Consider the following 21159-nt stretch of genomic DNA (forward strand, 5'->3'; position numbering starts at 1 on the left):
TGTTTACAAGCTTTCGTTTGAGACGTATGTATCGATATGCGTTTGTTTGTTCCGCAACTTGTTGGTCAATTGAAGAAAAGTCCCAATTGCGAAAAGAAAGAAATGCCGCCAGCTAAATCAAACAAGTTCAAGACTTCTCGTGTACGTTTCCCGTCGCATCGCATCGTATACGAAATGTGACTTTGCCGCTTACCCCCCGTTTTTTTATAGTTTCCTGCTGTATGTCCCATTTGCCCAACCTGTTGAAAGTGGGTAGCTGACTTTTGGGAATCGTGTTTCACGTTTCGTTTCGTTTTTTTTTTTTACTTGGTGGAAATCTGGAATAATAGGCCCGTATCAAGCGGATCATGCAGTTGGATGAGGAAGTGGGTAAACTGGCTAGTGCTACACCCGTCATGATCTGTACGTTTCTTTTTCTTTTCTTTCCGTGTCGTTGCTGAGCTGTATTAGCCAAGAGTTTGGAATGTTTTATACAAGTACTGCTTGATGAGAGCTGTAAGACTGTTCGAGAGGCCGGTGCGAGGAAATTGACTGCTGGGCATCTGTACGTCTTTCTCTCTCTCCATCTTGCACATGGAACGCTGATGGAGAATCGGGGGTGTTCGAACGGTTAATAGGAAACTGATGATCAACACGAACCCTTCATTCGACTTTCTTCGTGAACTGACAGAATCGATTGCCGATCTGCCTTCTGCCGCTGCTTCTGGTGCGGGGCCGTCCACGTCCAAAGCCCGGAAAGCATCCACCAGCGCCGCCGCTGCCGCTGCTGCTGTTGCTTCTGGGGAAGGAGATGAAGATAATTTACCTGGTATGGGTACCGCCGCGAAGAGAGCTCCCAGAGGAGCGGGCAAAGGAAAGCAGCCAGTGACAGGCATAGCCGGGAAAGGGTTGGATGTGGAGACGTGGGCGAAAGGGGAGCAAGAAAGGTTGGGTGAGGGGGGTATCGCGCCTGGTTGGGGAGGGGGAGGAGCACCGATAGCGGGCACGGGGGAGGGATGGACGGCTATGCCGTGGAGTGGATCTGGATCTTCGTCTTACCCTCCTGCCCAGGCGCATGCGCTTTCTCAATCCGCTTTACCCACTTTGCAACCCCCACAACACCAACCGCAACAGCCCCAGGCCCAGCCGCAGCCGGAACCGGAGGAAATACAACAGCAGCAGCAGTCAGTGACGATGATAGGATCTTGGAAACAGGATATGACAGGTGGAGGGGGTACGGGGGAAGGTGGAAGGGGGATGTTTGATGATTATGAGGAAGATGAGGATGATTATTAGGCAATGCAGCGTAGCGTAGCGGAGCACTTTGCTTTTTTTCGTGATTTTCCCATTCTATGGGGCAAAAATGTATAGCGTTATATCTTATCTCTTGCACATTTCTACACTTGATCATGTGAAAAAAAGGGAAACGGGGAACGGGAAATGAGATGAGAATGCTGTTACATGCTCCCGGCCCGACCTAGAATGAGTAGACTCTAAAAACGACAAATACCTATGACCGTAAGGCCTCTTTATCCACCTCACTGCCTGCCACCCGGGGCACCTTTTTCTCGAGCGCGATGGCGAGTAGTTGATCGAGGATCTGCTGGCCCGAGAGGTGTGCTAACGGGAGTGTTTGGGCCGGGGCGTTGTCTATGTCCGGCGCGGGTTAGCGCGATCCAAAAGGGAAGAAGAGAAAGCGGGACATACGAAACTCGACGACCATCTCGCCCCCTGGGACATTGCCTTTCCCGAGCTGGAGACCATCGGCGACTCCGCCCCATCGACCGAGCTTGACGGCCTCGCGGTCGGGAGAGCTGGGGTCCTTGTGCTTCGAGCGGGGATCGGGTATGCGGCGGATGGCGATGGGGAGGAGGGGGTTGGCGTAGGCGAGTGCGGGCGCGTGGTGGCGGAGGAACTGTCTGGGCGGGGGTCAGCAAGTGGGCGGGAGCGAGGGCGCGGGACGTACCGAGGGCCGGCACCCGAGTTTTTGGCGACAAAGCTGAGCGTGATGGACTTTACGCTGGGGGAAAGGGGGAGGCGGGCGGCGGCGCTGCGCAGGGCGGCAAACGTCTTGGACACGGGCGCCGGCATCTTTTTCTGCTGCTGAGAGGGGAATGGCAGAGGCAAGCAGCGGAAAGAGATCGGACGAAAATACTGGCAGGCAGGCCACGTGGGTGAGCAGGAAAGTGGCGACGTCATCACTTGTGTGGCTTGTTGACTTATTATATATATTGTTTCTGCGATCTCGCCTTGAGTTTCGGGGGCGGCGAGCCAACCCCCCGGCGCATTTCCCGCGCCTTCGCCCCAGTGGGAACAGAACGGCCAGAGCGTGCTGCTGGTCGTCGGGGAGTCTCCCTTCATGAGCACTGGAAGCACATACGTTATCTGATCCGTCTGTAAGTCGTCCGCGTATACCGGCCCTAAAAGCAGGTACTGACCATTGTGTTTACTACCAGCCTGTGCGCTTCCTGCCAAGATTTTACTGGGCTTTGCTCAAGGGAGCAACACAATCTTGGGAGTCTGAAGGGATGGATGAGACATTGGACATTTTCAAGTCCATTGGAGCCATCAGCAGTCAGGATAAGCATGGTTGGGACAGACATCCTTTTCCTCTATCGTATGGGCCACTCCGGCAATGGGGCCCTGTCCCTCTAGAAAAGGTTGAAACTTTCCTGGCGCCAGAGTGTGCTCCGTCTATAGAGATGATCTCGCTGCGGCTAAAAGTCCATCCTCGGTATGTTTGGCAATACCGTAATAATCTTATTGTCTTATTGCGGGTCGCCACTTTCGATTTATCTGCCAGCGAGCACTCTTTTTGCTTGTTATTTAGGACCGTACTGTATGCATCGTGCACCAAAGTTTTCTCTTACATGAACAAGAGGCATCATCGTATCCGTCAATCGTCGGTTTAATCAGGCTCCGCCTTGTGAATGGGGGCAAATCAATGTCACCTCGTGTCGGACTCGACCCTTGATTTCCTTCCTGGAGCTCCTCTCAAAGAGGACGAGGTGGGGGAGCCTTTTTCGGCGTCCGAGGGATTTTGAGCGCGACGTTTGGAAGTTGACATTGGTTTCCTTGGGCGATCAGGATCGGAAACAAGATAAGTAGAGGAGGGGGATAGTTCAAATCGGTCAAAAGGTATCGGTATACCTACAGGTCCCTCGTTAGACCTACTCACGTGTAACTTGCGCGTCGAAATTCCAAGGTAAGTTTTGGTGAAAGGCTGCTTGATCGCAGCTTTCAACCATGATTGAGAAGGTATATCCTTCTTCTTTGTAAGGAGAGGTCCGTTAACAACAGTCTAGACGATTTGCAGGTAGGTCTTTCGCGCATTGAGCCTATCATGGGCCCTAGAGGTTATTATTGAGAGACAGTGGGAAAAGTCTTCTTTCCCTTATTCCACAAATTCAGAGTCAATCTTGTTGTATGAATGTGTATGCAATGCGTGTGTAAATGGAAAAGAGTAAAGAATGGCAAGGTATTTGCACGTTCTCCGTACGATTTGATCTTTATGCAGTAAAGAATGAGATGTGCTTGACCTCGAGATGGGTATGTAGCCTAGGCCGGAAACTTGGGCGGTTTATCATGAAAGGGTGGTGGTGGTGTCACTAAACAAGAAAAAAAGGAGAGACGTCCCAAAGGATATATACCGAGCGTTTTACCACTTTTGCCCACACATCGAGCCTCCTTCATTCGGCCTGTACCTGAACCCAAACAAGTGAGATTACAGGAAAAAAAGCAAAGGACATGGAATAAAAGATTATGCATTGGACAATGTCCTTGGGTTTCTCTACTCGTCATTGTTTTGTACGATTACAACAAGAGAACGTCTTCTGCGTTCCCTCTCCTTTCCAAATAAATATTATCCCGCTCATCCAACGTTTTCTCAACTTTCTGCATCAACCTCAACAGCCTCTCCGCTTTCGCGGCTTTACTCTCTTTTTTCCCCTTCTTCTCTCTGTCCAACATTGCCCTTTCGTCCTTTTCACCCCTAGGACGTTTCTTGCCCGTAGGCGTAATAATAGGGCTGCTGGTGCCGTCGGTGACTTTTGAAATGGTTGTGGGGGAGGATGCTTTAATGGGAGGAAGCTCTACAAGAGCACGAGAAGAGGGAGGAGGCTCGGCGAGAGAGGTGACGAGTTGGATCTTTTTCTCAACGAGTTCTCCAAACTTGGAGATGACTTGTCGCAAATGATCTTTTTGCCATCGGCCCATTTCAGTCTCCGTGGCAAAGAACGTGCGGGCAAAAAGGTGGCGATGTTGAAACTCGCCGAGGACAAAGAAGGAGAGAAACTGCAAGATGGCGTCGATAGGGAGTGCTAGCATAATCAAAGGAAAGCCATAAGCAGTTGTTCAAAACAAAATTTAGAAAAGACTCACCGTTGCCGTACTGCGCTGCCTGTGACAACCTTACAATCAACAAAGAGAGCTCATCGATCCCCACAAAAATCTCGTTCTCAAAGTATTCAGCCATTTGATCAACCAGTTTGTCATTGCTACCCGCGTGAAATGTCAGTCAACCCATCGACCGACTCGCCCTGAAGGCCAGGGACGCGAAAATAAGAAGGAAGTTAAAACCCACGATAACGGCGCGTCGAAAGTGATCTCTGGCAGGGCGATGGCGTCAAGAACATTCCCATTATCCAAACCTCTTGCACCCGTGAATTCCCTTGCAAGTCGAGGGACGGAATTGATGAGCTCAATGCCTGACTTGAGGCATGTCCATCCCAGGTAAGCATCTATCATATGATTGTCTAATGAGCTTGGCAATTTCCCCCGGGTAAAATGAATTGTATATTCACCGGTGCGTCGCTGAGATAACAATAGTCCAATGACGTCGACAAACTGTTTCCAATGAAAGAGAACTCTCTCGGCCACATCTTGCAGCCTCACGATCCCTTGCTCTTTCACCTCCACCTCCCCCAATCCTTCCAATGCCTTGGCGAATTGTTGGTCGAGATCATCGGCAACGCCCAGCGAAACGAAGGATTTATTAGAAAAGGAGGCGATTTCGGATTGAATGTGTAACTATTTTTTTGATATGACAAAGAGGTCATGTCAGTAGTGTGACTCGAAATAGCAGTTAAGACATACACGTTCGGCCAGATTATCCATGCTTTCATCCTCCCAGCTGAGAACAATCAAGCCCGGCGCAAATCTATTTCCGTCATCCTGAAGCGTCTTCACAAGTAACCCCATGCGATCTTGGGCGTTGGCCACATTTCTGGGAGAGGTACATTGTACAGTCAGCCATTGATGCTCAACAACATAAAAAAAGGTATCAAAACAATGTTGACTCACTCAGAGGCTTTCTTCGCGTCAGTCGTTTTCAAGGGTGCCTCAAAGACAAGTAAACCTATCCACCCATCGTCTTTGGAATGCTTAGGCACCATCCCATTATTAACAACCCTCAGATCAAACTCCACTCCACCGCACATATACCCCCGCTCCTTCTCCCCGTCTGGCGTCGTCTCACCATCCCCATCATGAACTTGATCTAGCTGAGAGGAAGAGTTAGGAGGTGCAAACTTGCTCACTAGCCATCCCTCTACCGCTTTGTCGGCAGATGAGCCACGGGAAGGCGTGGAGAGGAGAGTGATGAAGGCCGGGTGTCCTTGATGCGGAGAGAGAGCCGTTGACTCCGGCCCAGAGCTGGATGCAGAATCAGACAAGGAGATGGTTGCGGAAGTGAAAGCAGCGGAGAGTTGAGGGGCAACGTATCGAGCGATAGAAGTTAAAAACGTCGATGGAGCAAAGAAATTGTCTTTATCCCTCTCCGCCTACGGTAAGGAGCGCATGCGTCAGCTCTGCCTACCAGTCATCTAATATATGACTTACCTGAATGATCTCAATATCCAATCGTAAACTATCCAGCCCAGCATCCATAGAGTCCACCTCCACATCCATGCTCACATCTCCCACTCCATTCGCTTTCGCACCCAAGACAGTTGTCGAAGAACCCATGGAAGCACCCAATCCCATTTCCTTCAACCCTCCCAGCCATTCCCTTCTCTTTCTCTCCCCTCCCTCCCTTCTTTCTCTCTTCTCCTTTGCCCAGAGCTTCCACCATTTTCCTGCTTCCCTCGCCCTCCATCGTCGTCTGATTTCATCTAACATCGCCTCCTTTGCAATCTCTCTTACAAGCCCATCCCTATTCCCACCGCCATTGCCGGGGGTAGAACCAAGCAAAAAATGATCTCGGAACAAAACCTCTGACCAAAACCTGATCGTCTCTGATCGATAAGCTTTCCTCGCAGCATACGTCCGCTCAGCCAATTGCTGTCTTACAAAGACTTCCAGATCAGGGGTCAAACAGTCTCTCAATATCCCCTCCATAACTTGTACCACTAGCTCTTCACATACAGATGGGATAGCCTGCCTACGCTTCAGTCTTTCAGCGTGATAAACGTCAAGACTAATTCTGGGGGATGATTTCGAGAGAGAAGGGGAAAGAAGGTTTAATTGAGAGGTCGGTGTGGATGTCGAGAGGAGGAGGGAAGGATCCCTATGCGGGCGTGATCGTGCGACTGTGTGAGGAGTATGGGGAGTAGTGGTCGAAGCAGGACCTGCTACAGACGCAGATACAGGTGTGAGCGGGGATACAGTGGAAGCACCGGTATTGAGGTGGACACCGAGCGGTGGCGCGGCAGTTGCGGAGGTTGCAGCAGATGTAGATGCACCCAATGCCGACGGACCTGGAGTAGCTGTAAACGAGAACAACGGCTTATCCTCGACACCTTCTCTGATCCCACTCCCAGAGCTCGCAGCATGATCCACCGAAAAGGTGAAAAGCTCTGGCTTCCCCCCGCCTCCTTCCTTTTTACCTTCCTGACCTGCCGCACGCTTCCTACTCTTCTCATCAATCGCTAACGGAGATGTAAGCGGTATAGGCGCCGACGCGGGTTCTGAGGAAGTAGATGTAGGTGTAGAGCCAAAGACGAAAGAGAAACTCGGTTTGTCTTTCTGTCCTCTTTCTTTGGGCTTTGCATTTGTTACATCAATGCCCGCTTTGCTGTCTCCCGTTGCTGCTGGCGGCACAAAAAGAGGGGCAGGGGTTGAAGTAGAGAGTCCGGCTGTGGGCACCGAAGCTGGAGCTGGAGCTGCAGTAGGAGCAGCTGCAGAAGAGAAGAAATCAGGGATGCCCTTTGCATTTGCATCCACCTCTTTCTCCTTCTCCTTCTCTTTCATGGGTTGAGAGGGTGGCAATGAAAATAAGGGTGGAGTTCCCGACGTAGATGTAGCCTTCATACTCGAAGGCAGTGATGTCCCGGCTGGAGCCGGAGTTACACCAGGAGCACCGGCAGGAGCAGATGGGGCAATAGAAGCGGAGCCGGAAGCGGAAGCGAAAGATGGTTTGGAAAAGCCAAAGTTGAATGCCGCTGAAGATGGTTTATTAGGCGTAGTCGCTGGGGTCGATATCGAGCCAAAGACAGAGCCGGTCCCAGCTCCCGAGCCAAAACTGAAAGCCGACATGCTCGTTTGCCCTTCAATAGGTCTGGCAGAGGATGGGGTCGTAGTCGACGATGGGGGTTTCTTGAAATCAAACGCCGACAATGCCCCAGGGCCTCCAAACGCCAATACGGACGCTGGTGCTTGCGCTGTTGTCTTGAACGGTGCAGCGATGGACAGTGTGTCCTCGCTTGTAAGGGGACTACCACTGTTGACAACTTCTACAAACGCTTTCCCACCCCGTTTCGCACTGACCAAAGCCCATCGTCTAGTGTACGGTGCGTCCTTGTTATCGTCGAATGGTGTCCCCAGATTGATCAGGGCGCCCCTCTTTTCTCCGCTTTCATTGTCAGGAGGAAAGAGTGGGATATTAAATCGCCTGCAGATCGCTTCACTCTCACTGTCTGCGTTGAACTCGGCAGAGGATTGGAGTGGCACGTCATCCCATGCTGAAGGAGTCGAATCTGGAGTCAAACACCCTAATATCTTGTTGAGGGTTTCGATTAACACCATTCTCCTTTCCACGATTTCTCCTTTTTCATTCACCCTTATTGGCTCCGTTTTCAATCTCGGATACGCCCTGGTCATCGCACGTAATGCTGACCTTCTCATTTCCCTTAGACGGATCTCCACGAGGCATGCAAGTAGGTAGGGGACCTTGGGAGAAGAAAGGAGTTTGATAAAGCGCCGGATGTTGTTCATTCCCAACTCGGCATTATGCTTTGATCCTTCTTTTTGACTGTCAAAATTCCTCTGTGCACTTCGTCTTATCTCCCATGCAATTTTGACAAGAGGGTGAGACAGGATAGAGGAGGGTAATTCGGAGGTAGGAATTGAGATGGATTTCGAGGTGAGGTCGTAAACTAGCATATATGCTCTGAATTCCGGTTCGTGGGAGCAGGGCATGTCGAGACCTGATTCTTCACGACGGTCGTTATAGTGTTGTCTTAAGCTTGTAAAACCTTTTTTGAGATGATCAGCGGGCTCCCCGAGCTACAAGGGATGGGATTGATACGTACATCTTCCGAGTTCGGCAGAATCGATGTGCATATCGTTGTTCGTTCCCTCCTCTTCCTGAAGTTCACGCAAACAGAGAATATGCCACCTTGCTATCCTCTCAAAGCTCTCAATAGCTTCTTCATGTCCCCAGCTGCTCTGCATCGCAAACTCTTTCCGAATGGCTCTGGTACGATCTCGAATAAAACCTGCGCTATATCCAAGTGCCTTGCGTTGCGCCAGTTCACTATTCGGTGGTAAGTCGGAAGAAGAGGAAGGTAAAAGAGTCATGATGGATGTGAACAGATAGTCGAGTGTACGAATGAGGGTCTGAGGTGTACGAAGGTCGGAAGGGAGGATGGCAGCGGTACCATGGCCTGCACCCGCATCCGAACGAGAGTAGGCTGCAACAGCTTTTGCGGGATCCATCCTCTTATCTGGAGTCTGGAACCACATTAAGCAGTCATTAGCTATTATCTCTTAAATTCGAAGATTAGACTTACAGCCTCGAATGGATGCACCTCTCTCGTCCACTCCCTAAACTCTCTCTCATAATCACTACACATCTTCTCACAAGTCCCTTTCATCTCCACCGCGTCTTCAAGTTCCACCTTCCCATCCCTCACTAATCTCTGCTGTGCATGGTACTGTTGTACCTCCTTGGCTCGTGCTTCTTCAAGCTCTTTGTAACGGTTGCCTGGGAGGGTGTTGGAGAATCGGGCTGCTCGAGCTGCTAGTTTTGACGCAGAGGCGAGAGCAGGCTCTGCAGACATTTCGCCTCCTATTCTTTTCGCGGGTGCCGTGGAGCTGGACCGCCTAAATGTACGTGCAAGATGTTATGATGTACTGTACACTTTTGCCCAAGCTCGTGTCCTGTGTTTAGTTGCACATCGTCGGTTTTGGCGGGACAAGTGGAGGTGATTTGACTCCGTCTCCGTCGCTTTCGTTCCACATCCTCTCGTACGTCGGTATTTTTACAGCTGAGTGCAGAAACTGAAACCTCGCTCGTCCATTGACAACTATCACAGCTGCTAACCCTGATGTAGGACTGAATATGGCGCATTTGACGATTCCGCTGCTGAGATCGGGGACATATCAGTCTGATGTCAAGACCAAAATAATCAGAATATAGTACATCAACCTGTTGCAATCATTCTGAAGTCGACATCAATCTGAGGACATCTTCTCTATCACCCTTTCTAAGGGATTTCTGAGCTCAATTCGACGTCATTCTGCATAATCTACCACCACCATCAAGGCAACGCCAACTGTACCGATTCCAACGACGTCAATCTTCCTCGATTCATATCAACCTGAACTATGTACCACGGGCGTGAGCTTCTCGCTCAAAACCACATCTCTATCCCCTTGTACCCATCGATGGGTCATCGTTCACTCGCTATACCATCCATTACCTTTCTGAATCAGCCCTGTCGATCAGGGAAAACGCTTTTGGAGCTGTAAACTCTGCGAACCAGTTGGCAACATCGTGATTATTAACATGACCATTACCGTAGGTTGTACAAGCTTGAAAGACAGCGTAGCAGCTGGACGGGGAAGCTATACCTGTATCCCCTTCTTTGGAATATGTAAAAGGAGAGGATTTAGGAAGTGGGGGAAGAGTGGAGATGGCGGGGGTGAAGATAAGGATGTGGAGAAACAGGGCAAGAGGAGAGGCGGGAGTAGAGGGCGGAGGGACGAGGAAAATAGCAGAAGCCGGAGTCGGATGGCGAACAAAAGAAGTCAGATGGGGAACGTGAGCGTTTTGGTGGGATAGACGATCGTATAGGTCATCCTGTTGGAATGAACAAGCTATATTTTCTGTAAAGAAAGCTTGATATCGAGGGCTTGGATATCCGGACTCGTGATTTTGGGGTAGAGAGTCTCGCGCAGATTATTCTACTTGCGAACCATTGTTATCTTGGCGCACATTGCAGGCACCTTTGCGTTACATAGGCAGCCCAGGAGCTATATATAGTTAAAAGCTACCTACACATGGTAGAGAAGAGTGCTTTTTACTTCTTTTTGCTTTTCGGAAATCCGCGTTGAGGTTCGCCACCATAGACGGAACCAAAATGTTCAGCGACGGGAACACTCAGACTGGTGCGAGGTCTTTCCGCATCAGCAAACTGCCCACACCTTGCCTTTATGATGTCGAATTGATATCTTTTACCTCATCGACCATACTATGTTCTCTCCCGTCAATCTCCATGCTAACACGCCGAAGCCGTCGCCTAGCAGATCAACGTGCTTGGCTCAACCTTCAGCGGGCCGAAGCATCTCCGCTATCTCCTCAGCAAATCGACCCGATTGCCTATGGCGGCCATCCTTCCAACAGGCATCAACCATTCGCTCTTTCTCTTATTCCCTTTGACCTAAACGAGTCTCACGAGGTACCAGACCAAATGATAACCCCTAAGCTCGTAGATACACGTAAAAGTGGCGCATAGGCGAAATATTTGTACAAGAGTACAAGGACAATCGCATCATCAACGGGGCGGATTACTCAGAGCAACTCATGCATTCATTACCCTGGGATGTTTGCCCTTTTACGCCCGGGATTCTCTTCGAATACGTATTTTACTCACGTAAATATGTTCAAAAAGAGTATGAAGGGGAACAAGGAAGTGGTATGGGCTCAAAGCTGTTGCTGCTTATAGGGATGCTGCCTCAATTAAATTCGCGTTATCCACAGTGAGTTTTCATCTTATCCCGTCTTATCCCGTAAATCCACCAAGCATGGATCCCTTTGTTCACACTCCAGTCTGCGTCAGCCGTCTGTTTCTTCTGTGCCCACCTCCACGAAACTGGGATCTACTACACCGGACGTAACTCTCATCACCGACAACACCCCTGTCCCAATCCTCAACGGTGTTGCAGAGTTGAAATGGCTTACCCTAGAGGAGATGAGGAATGGCAGGGATTCCCTGGAATACCTTGTACGAGAAGGCATCTATCAAAACATGTGGTATTTGCTGATGGCCTATGTGACGTGGCTGTCGCCACTCGACCTCTTGACCTCCACCTTTACATCAAACAGGATCGCTTCCACAAAACCTTCTCTTCTTCTTGTCAGCACGATTATGACAGTAATCCTTCTTCATCCCACTTCAGTCCGTTCTGGGCAAGGCTTCCCAACAGTCTGATCAAAGATCATGTAGCTTGGGAACTGGACATATCCGCGAGGGACCGGCTCGATGCAACCGTCCTGTTCCTCCTCGCCTCGGCGCTGCCGTCCCGGTTTCGCGCCGATAATAGCGCTGACACCAAGAACCCTCCTCCTCTTGGCATGACTCGTTATGTCTCCTGCGACAGCCGACCCAAATCGGCGTCCGATATCATGTTAAAGAAGTTGCACTATACCAGCAAGCGTTCCTCTAAGAGGTCAGCCAGGAAAGGGAAGTCGTCCGTCCAAGCGAGACAGGGAAGATGAACAAGAGGAAGGTGGGGAAGAGAGTGAGGGTGGTGAGGGGGGAGGCGGGACTGGTAAGGAAGATGATGGTGACGGGAGAGATGGAAGGGATGGAGGCCACGGTAGACCTGCGGATCACCAAGACCGTGGGAACAAGAATACCGAGGGTAGAGGGCCGGCCGGTGGAAGGGATGTTGGTTCCGGTTTCTGTCTGGACGACTTGAAGGCCAGAGGGGATGCGGATGGTGACATCGACAGGAAGGAAAGGGCAAAGAAGATAGGAGTGTGGCTTGAAGGTGTGCAGCCATGCCCCCCGCCTCAATGCCTGTAAGGGAACGAGGAGAACAATAAGGAAGATGGGGATGAAGAGAACAATAAGCAGTTGGGGAAGTAGTTTCAGAGAACCGAGGAGAGGAAGAAGACGAGAGGAAGAGAAGGAGGACTTCGCGAGGAGGCGTTAGGGAAGGGCACAGGACAATAACCGCAGAGCAAGCTACTACATGATGTTTCTTTCTGGTTCAAATAACTGTCCATATCCTCGCTATCGACATGAGAGAAATGGGATAAGAAGAAGAAACCCATCTCTTTCTACTTATTTACCTACTACATTATTCATCTTATCCGCCTCTGATGCCTTTCTCCCACAGCAATACGATCTCACATAAGAACAAACGTCGTGTGGCAAAGAAAAATAACGTAAAAAGACAAAAGACAAAGCAAGCGATAATATGTTACGCTGCTATATAAAAAAGTCCATCAAAACGTCATTCAACCCCAGCGAGAATAAATTGTGCTGGGGGAAAGAGGCGTTGGAGAGATGTGGAAAACAGTGTAATTAAAAAAGAGTCCGTATAAAGAGCGGTAAAGTAGAGCTAGATAGACGAAAGCGACACATATATAACAAGATGGTCACGATATTCTTCGTCATGTTGAAATGTCCATTTCCAAAGAGCGCGACAGAGATTCCCTAAATGCAGCTCGAAACGCTTTATGCGAGAAAAGCCGCATAGAGGGTTGAAGGGATGTAGCCATGCCATGCTGGTGTAATTAATGAGTGGGCGATAATATGAAGGTCGGCGTGTGTTTAACTTCTACTTCTTCGTTCTTCCTTCTTCATATAAGTGCCAGGCGGTGGAGTGATTTTCATGGCTTAATACCTGACAACTGGGGAATGATGATGGTGGTGCAATGCGATCGATGGTTCAACTGTGATTGTTGGGCGATACAAAGATTTTTTCTTGAAACTGAAAAGAGATTGAACTGGATGAGAGACAGATGAGAACAGCTGGAAGCTACAGCTCCACGCTGTTTATGTTTACGCGAGAACAGCCAGTGCTGAAAGCACGACTACAATCACACTTCCCATTCCCATCCCACTCAACAGCGCAGGTGCTGCACCAGATTCGCTTGATGACGAAGAGGAGGAGGAAGCAGAATCGACAGAGGTCGCTGTAGAGCTCGAGTCGGTCGCAGACGCAGAGGCAGAAGTGGTGGCGATGGTGACGATGGTGCTAGCTGGGAGGACGGCGTTGTTCGTCGTGTTCTGGTCACCGAGTTGACCGTTGCCGACCATGATGAACTATTTCACAAAGTTAACGCTTTCCTCAAACAAAGAAGAAAGAGGGGAAACCCACCTCGCCGATAGAAGGAACACCCTTAACAACAACGAAGAACATGGCAGGTCCAGGTTGGAAGAGAGTGGGGCCTGGGTTACCGGGCAACTGAGAGACGTGAATAGTCGTGTTGCCAGTGTTCATATCAATAGTATACGAGCTTTCCAACTCGAGCATCTTCTGACCAAAGCCCATAGCGTGAGTGTTGAAACCGCCTCGGATGAGGACAACTTTGGTGTTCTTCGCTGTATCCTCGTCGGTGCCAGACATGGTAAGGTTGAAAGAGTCGCCACCATAATACAAGTTGGTAGGCATACCGCTATAAGTAGGACGCTTTTCGTTGTAATACCAAGGGTACCACTTCTCAGAATCAGTACGACTTCGCCACTGATCGTTGGTGAAGTCGGCGTTGGGGTTGGAACCGGCGATGAGGACGGAGGAGTCGGGAAGGAGGATGGCGGTGGAGTGATACATTCGTTCGTTGGCAGAGGCAGAAAGACCAGTTCGGTTCCATCGCGAGCCTTTGGGAGCAGAGTAATTGTACAGGGCGGGCATGTAGAGAGGGTCCTGACCGTAAGATTCTATGACGAAGAGAATTAGCTCGAGTAATGAGGAAGAGAACGGATGACTTACGGCCAACACTGTACTGCTCGTTGCCATAACCAGCAGTTCCCATAGCAACACCATTACCCATCCAGAAGGTTCCATCAGGCAAGATGACAAACTGTCCCATACTCCTACCCTCAAACATATAATCATCATCTTCGTACTGAGGGTTGTTGGTGTCGGGGCTGATCCTGACACATGTACCGTCAGCGGGGACAGCAGTGACGTTGTAACCGGCGCTACCATCATCACCCCATTGAGTAGTGTTCGAGCCACCACAGAAGAGAAGAGTAACGGTGTAGTTGTTGGCAGGTGTAAGAGGGAGCATGACAGTGGCGGCGGAAGCAGGATATACTCGAGTGGCATAAGGCATGTCGGGCAAGTCGGTAGTTACCTTGGTAGTGTAATCGTAGAGGATGGTCTTGCGATACGCCTGCATGAACAGTTTACCTGAAGGCAACAACCAAACAAGGGGGTAGAGATTGACAGGAAGAGTGTCAGTAAGGAACTGCAGGTTGACGGGGTCCCCGTCACGAGGAGGGAAAAATTCGTAGGTGGGGTTATCTTGAGCGGCAGTGTTGACATAACCACCATTCTTGTCACCACCGATGACGATCAAACTTCCGTCCTCGAGAGTCTCGACCGTAGGGTACCAACGCTTTCCAGTCATTTGAAGCCAGCCGCCCGTGCCCTGGCTCTTGTCATAAGAGGTTTCGCCTTGGATGTACTCGCATGTTTCGTCGGTACAAGGGTTGATCATTCGGATGGCGCTTCCTCCATCGGTATCGCTGTAAGCAGCAGCATCGGTAGAGGCGACACCACCTGTTGTGACGGCTGTGCCAAAAAAAAGCGTCAGCTATTTTACGGAACGGTGAGAACACAGCACACTTACGTTGGTTACCACCGAAGATGACCCAAGTACCATTACCAAGAACATTACCACCAGCACAGAAAGTATTTGAGTACACATCGAGAGTTCGGTCTGAGGTGCAAGCTGTTAGCAACATATACACATGCATGAACGGTTCGCTACTCACATTCGTTCGTCTCAATGTCATACTCGGTGGCCCATGCGGGATGGGTGCCGTACGCGCCGTTAATGGTGATAGGGTTGTTTTCTGCCTTGTCAATGACATAGACCTTCTTGTCATTACCCAAGAACATCTGACAGCTGTCATGAGCATCTTCTCTGGCATCAGGTTTGATAACAGACTCACTTGCTGTGCACTGACACCAGTGTCGCCAACGCTTTCAAAACTCAGCGGTGTCGGAGCGTTTGATGAACCTCGCTTGTTGGCAGTATATCCGGGTGTCGCTCCATCTTGTGGTGAGGGAGAGGCGACAACGAGTGATAAGAATGGGAGGAGTGTAAGAAGGGTTACCATGTTTAGTGAAGCCATGGCAGACTAATAGTTCTGCTGTCGCGATTATAATACAAGAGTCGAGAAACGATGCTGGTCTTGATAAAAAACGATAATATCAAGGTGGCGGCGGGTGAGTTATGCAGGCGGAATGAAAGGATGGGGGCCTGTATAACGACTTTGAGGGGGCAAGGCGCGGATAACGAGGGCAAAAGTCAAAGGAGGCCAAGGCGGAAGAGGAAGAGGGAAGATTGTAGATCGGGACGTCGACGGTGATGGAAGAGATGGAAACAAGAGCAATAATCCGTCAGCTTGGATCCTCTGCGCTACTCTTGGCCCGGCATTCCAATGTCCAGCATCCCGTAACAACGGAACATGGCCCCAGTGGAGAAGGACCGGCAGCAAAAAATGACGACGTGAGGCACAATGCTATGCTGTCCGTAGCTAGCGTTGTCTGCACACACCATTTTGCCTTGCGTCCCGCGCGAGCTGCGGTGGACTGGGATGGATTGAAGGGAGTTACTCACGGAAATTAGACGAGTAGGGAGGTATGCTGGGGAGAAGGGGAGAATAGGGGGACGATGGGCGTTAAGTATGGTGATGTGAAAGTGAATTCGAGAGAAGCCAAGTTAAAGGAGCGTAGGAGGATACGACGTCCGATGCAGGCAGCCAGAAATAACGTTCAACGGTCCCCTACACCGACAAGAAAAAAGCAAATGCGATGCGAAGCTGCCGACACGTCCCCGCAGTCCCTGAACTGGCACGTGAGTTCGTCCTGACGCTGCTGCCCAACATTGGCAAATTTCCCAACCACTCGGCCCACGTCACAGCCCGTCCCAGTTCCGCAAAAAGAAGGTGGAGGAGGCCGGTTTGGGTAATTCAGCCCAACAAGGACCAAAACCGGAAACTAAGTGACGTAAACGACTTATTAGCGGCTTTCTATGCCGGGAGCCCAAATCCCGATTCCCCTGAACTTTGTGATTCCAGTCCTGAAAACTGCGATCTGTCTCAGATGTCGGACACTGCCGAAGAGCGAAAACTTCCTCCCGCCAAATAAATAGGTCGCAAATCGCAGAGTATCGCCCAACCGTATAAGCTTTGTACCCGCTTGAAATGTTTATTTATATCTGTGGACGGGCGTACATACGCATGTGGATGGCTGCACGGTACAGCAGGCGTATTTGATGCAAAACTTGTTCGCTCGTTTCTCCCCCTTGGGACTTGACATTCCTTCGGTTTCTTCCTCGCTCGTTCAAGATCATCCGACCGTTATCATCCTACTACTACCTCTCACATGCCCATTTTACGTCACTGGTTCTTCTCCCCCTTTGGTCATCATCTTCTCTCGGCTTTTAGCTCCTATCGACATCAACCCACTTTATCATCTAGTAATCTAGTACCGGCTATAGTGCAGGAAAAAGAGGAGTATGATCTGAAGCAGGAAGATAATCTTAACCGGCAGCAATCGAACATGTAACGTATTATCAACTCGAGCCGGGCGGAAAAGACATAAGAGGCTTTACCTTTTTGTCAACAACTTGATGTACGTAGTCATACATCCTAGTCATACATCCTAATACATGATCCTATCCTATTCAACAGCGGATAAGGCATAGAATGATACATTAGACTTCAAGTGGCTTGTACAGGTTATTGTGCATCGTGCGGTTGATATTTCATCAAAAAAGAGAGGTTGTGAGAAGATACACCACAGGTAGCGAATACAGACCGTGGACACTCATTAGCCGAGATCGGAGAGCTTTTTCAATAGTCTAACCCGACGCGAGTTATAAATAAGCGACTGACGGCTCTACATTGCCTATGTCTCATCCGTACTCATGATTCTCGCTCGTAAACAGGTACATTGTAGAATAATGCAGAATCATGGTTGAATCAATTGCTTGGCCTGCCGGGTTTTCCAACAAAAGGGAGGTTTCAAACTTCCGATTGTTGTTATTTATACCAACAAGTGTTCGCAGAATAGTGTGGTGGTTGAGTTACGAGTCGTTGGGATCCGGATAGCTAAATGATCAAACGTATAAATAGCGTAGACCAGCTCCTTGCTGCTTTATCATGAACAAAGACGTCATATCCCAACTTCCCGTTCCGGGAGCCTTGTTTTTTACGTTTGCTTGAAAGGCCCGACGGCTTGGACGTCGCACTTCCACTTCTGCTTTGTGCACATTTCGTCCGGGCAGAGGTCCATTCTTTCCTGTTCCTCGTACTGATAGACTAAACGTTTACGCCAAATCTTAGGCCTAATGGCTGCTGAACCAAGTTGCTCTTTCTTAGTGAACACGAGAGATGCAATGCTAATGCAAAAGTTGGGAGTAATTGACGATGAATGGGATCCTGGTAAAGGCGGCGGGTTTCTCCCGGTGGAAATCTGGTAAAATATAGAGGGATTTTGGCGCGGGCCTACGGCCAGGGAAGCCGGCGGCGGCAGCCGCAAGATTTCCGAGCGCGACCCGCGCGCCGTACCCCCAGTCAAATCATAAAATCTAATCATAAAATCTCCGGTAAATAATTGTAAATATAACAAAAGTAGTGCGTCGTGCAGCGAGGCCGGTGCGTTGAAGTAAGAGGCAAGTTGGGATCCTCGAAGTAGAAGAGATAAGAGATCATAGGAGGGAGTTACGTAATATAGGAAGGCAAGATTGTTTTTTCAGATAAGAAGGTCCAGCTGGACCTCCTCCGATAGAAGAACTGGACTTCCAGCTGGACCTCCAACTGGACCTCGAAGGATATAAATAGATTTCTGGAGAAGTATAGAGTGGGGAAGACGGGCTAAAAAAGAGAGTACAGCAAGGAAAAGGAAGGAAGGTAGCGTAACGAGCAAGAAGGTAGTCTGACATCATATTGCCTCACGAAAGTCGGCAGCTGGCTGGTCAGCAGAATCATGGTAAATCATAGCAAAGCTTCCTTGTTGGTTATTGTCACAATAACTCCGAGGAGACTTGATAAGAAATGCCATGGAATTGGAATGCTCGTCGCCGGATATCATAAGGGATAAACCGTCGCCTGTAGCATAACAATGGGCAGGAAAGGCTTACGTGGATGTTAGGAATGGGCGATCGATAAACTGAAGTACAACAGTTATGAACTTGCCAATCCAACAATGATCATAGAAAACTTCCACGAAACGTAATATTAGGTTGTTTAACAAGGTCATAAACGACATTTACATGGCAGCTGCTTGTCTGTCGTCCTCGGCGAAACTGCCTCCCCAAGATGTGAACACATAAAGATTAACCTTACTGAGAGATGACTGCGATTATACAGGATACTGAGCTAGTACAGGAGATCGCGGTGAAGCAGAGCCTTGATTGACTTCGCCATCCACAGGCAAGACGACCCAATACACATCACCCTTCTCAACCGCTTCTCGACATCTATCCAACACTTCCCTGTTCTTTTTAGGATTTTTGAGGTCGCGTAGGCCGATTTGACAGCCTTCACAAATAACCAATTCCAGGTGGAACATTTCCCGGAGGTGTTTAGGATCGAAAATGGCAATTTTGCTATCTGGCGTCGAGGTCAGCTTCCGCAGTTCTCTGGATTTTCGTCGTGCCGCATCTATTCGAAATCGATCTATCAGATATTCATCGCACGGATTTTTGAAAGTGATCCTCGACCAGACTCCCTGAAAACCTTTAACGACGCGCTCTTCCACCTCGCTTCAGCGTGCTTTCTGTTACCTGGTTGTACTTCATCGTGGGTGCTGAAGCAGCACCACTGTCCTCGTAGAGGCTGGAAAGTACCTTAGGCTACAATAGTTTCGTTGTCCTCGGTCGTTTGTATTCCATTGCTCTAGAAGCTCTGAAGTGGTTCGGTAGACTGGAGAGTTCGAATAGACTAAGCTGTTTGGGCTATGCATTTTATCTACTCTAAAGGCTACGCCTTTTATATCTTTCTCAGCTCTACGAGCTGACTCAGCTTTCCCACACTTTCCTGTCTCCTCCACTCGTACCTCTCTCTTCCCTAACGCCTTCTTGCGCAGTCCTCCTTCTCTTCCTCTCGTCTCCTTCCTCTCCTCGGTCCTCCGAAACTACTTATCCACTGCTTATTGTTCTCTTCCTCTCCATCTTCCTTATTGTTCTCCTCGTTTCCTTACAGGTGCTCATATCTTTGCTGGCTTAAAGCGATCAATTTCCTAGACTTGCTATGGCCTCGAAGCGACTTACTTTTTGCCCGCTTAAAAAAATTTCCGCAGCAGTATTGCTTCGTATTACCTCCCCAACCCGCTGAAACTCCTCCTCTTGACGCCTACACAGCTCATCATCCACCTCCAGATCCTCCTGTAGTTCGTCACTTCGGAACTGCCACTGCCCCAGCCTTCCGCACTCTTCACCAGCATCATCCAAGAAGCCTTCTTCACCATCCTCGTCTCCTGACTGCTGCCTTACGTGGTTGACACCAATCTCTAAGCGTCAACCGACGTTGAGGTAGACTAGGTCCTGCCGGGTATGGTGCAAAGGAAGATGAGGAAGACGGTATGGCAACAGTCGGGATGTCACCACTTAGTTCCTTCCCTTTACCTGTTACTTGCACAGCAGTAAGAAGTTTATAATCGACAGGTTCTTCTTCTCTATCCTCATGTACTTGAACGTTTGAGGAAGGCGGGTGAGGAGTCAGGTGTGAAAGGGGTGATATCGAGGGTGTATGGATATTCGGCGTAATTTGAACTGGAATGTTGCGCAATGGAAGACATTGTGGAACTGGTATTCCCTCAGCACCTTCGTACAAACAGTCTCAGAGAGCAGTGTACAAGACAGTGATGAGGAAAGACCAGAAAGCTACAAAGGAGAAAAATAAAGTAGGGTATAGAACCTGAACGAAAAAGACCACGTAGTCATCTTTTAAACGAGTAGCTAGACGCCACAAAGTCTTCATAGCGGGCTCGTACAGTGTCAAAAGAAGGACTCGGGTTAATGACAATTTCATTGTCGTTTCCGCTTGTTCCGATCGAGGTGTTTCCGTTCAATTCGGTGGTATTATCTTCGGAGACGCCAGTTCTTACAGGGGCGGGTGGTCCATCATCCTTCTTGATCTCGGCTCATTGGAGCATCATAAGGAAAGGTGTGGCCGATTGGTTGAAGAATGACATCCGAGTTCGCTCGCGAAGAGCAGCGGCGTAGAACCGGGTTTCAAGTCGTCTGCTGTACAGTATATGTAGCTCTGCAGCATGTGTCAATTAATCAAATCGTTAATCCATAAAAAAGTCACATGGAAAATTATCAAACTGACGGTGTATATTTTCCACAAGCTGATTCATTGAGCTTTTGGGTCATACCCCCGCAATGAGGTCGTAAAGCTCCCTCGTCACCGCAGTTTTGGCAAGGAAATGAGGTAAAAAGACCTGTTCCATTGGTTACGCCTTTCAATAGCTCTGGCTGGTACAGATGGGCAGAAACTCATCTTGCTCCCACGGCACACATCCCTCCCAATAAGTATCTGCAGATGGCGAATAAACCCCATGCTCTGCGAAAATATATTGAAGGCTGACGACTTTGATGTTATGATCCACCCGTAAACGCTCCGAAAAGGTTCCATCCCTTACGTTTGACCGCTGACTGGCATCCGAGAGATCTCCTCCTTTCCAATCTACAATCCAATTATTGGCGTTCTTTCTCTTCTGCGATTCATCGTCTCTTTTCTCGCGACCCTTACAAGCCTCGCGGAGCTGAAATCGAGCCACTTGGATATTGAATGATATGGATGACACGTTCCAAAATCAGAATGT

At 49.4% G+C, this 21159-nt stretch overlaps 4 protein-coding genes across 4 annotated transcripts; 1 reads left to right on the forward strand and 3 right to left on the reverse strand.

The window, feature by feature from the left end:
- Positions 1–347: 347 nt before the first annotated feature.
- CNBE5010 (hypothetical protein) lies at positions 348–1275 on the forward strand (the record flags this gene model as incomplete). Its single annotated transcript, XM_770135.1, has 3 exons — positions 348–402; positions 451–544; positions 618–1275. 3 exons carry the CDS (start codon positions 348–350, stop codon positions 1273–1275), a joined length of 807 nt encoding a protein of 268 aa, XP_775228.1.
- A 214-nt stretch (positions 1276–1489) lies between these two features.
- CNBE5020 (hypothetical protein) lies at positions 1490–2070 on the reverse strand (the record flags this gene model as incomplete). Its single annotated transcript, XM_770136.1, has 3 exons — positions 1490–1629; positions 1687–1898; positions 1946–2070. 3 exons carry the CDS (start codon positions 2068–2070, stop codon positions 1490–1492), a joined length of 477 nt encoding a protein of 158 aa, XP_775229.1.
- Positions 2071–3792: 1722 nt separating this feature from the next.
- On the reverse strand, positions 3793–9197 carry CNBE5030 (hypothetical protein; the record flags this gene model as incomplete). The annotated part of the gene is made up of 9 exons (XM_770137.1): positions 3793–4298; positions 4360–4475; positions 4562–4718; positions 4782–5007; positions 5074–5203; positions 5281–5759; positions 5818–8390; positions 8448–8868; positions 8928–9197. 9 exons carry the CDS (start codon positions 9195–9197, stop codon positions 3793–3795), a joined length of 4878 nt encoding a protein of 1625 aa, XP_775230.1.
- A 3954-nt stretch (positions 9198–13151) lies between these two features.
- Positions 13152–15455, reverse strand: CNBE5040 (hypothetical protein; the record flags this gene model as incomplete). Its single annotated transcript, XM_770138.1, has 6 exons — positions 13152–13415; positions 13471–14030; positions 14083–14889; positions 14948–15037; positions 15093–15219; positions 15273–15455. The coding sequence occupies 6 exons, from the start codon at positions 15453–15455 to the stop codon at positions 13152–13154; spliced, it is 2031 nt and encodes a 676-aa protein (XP_775231.1).
- Positions 15456–21159: the final 5704 nt, after the last annotated feature.

This window comes from Cryptococcus neoformans, chromosome 5 (genome assembly GCF_000149385.1).
Source record: "Cryptococcus neoformans var. neoformans B-3501A chromosome 5, whole genome shotgun sequence".
NCBI classification, from domain to species: domain Eukaryota; kingdom Fungi; phylum Basidiomycota; class Tremellomycetes; order Tremellales; family Cryptococcaceae; genus Cryptococcus; species Cryptococcus deneoformans.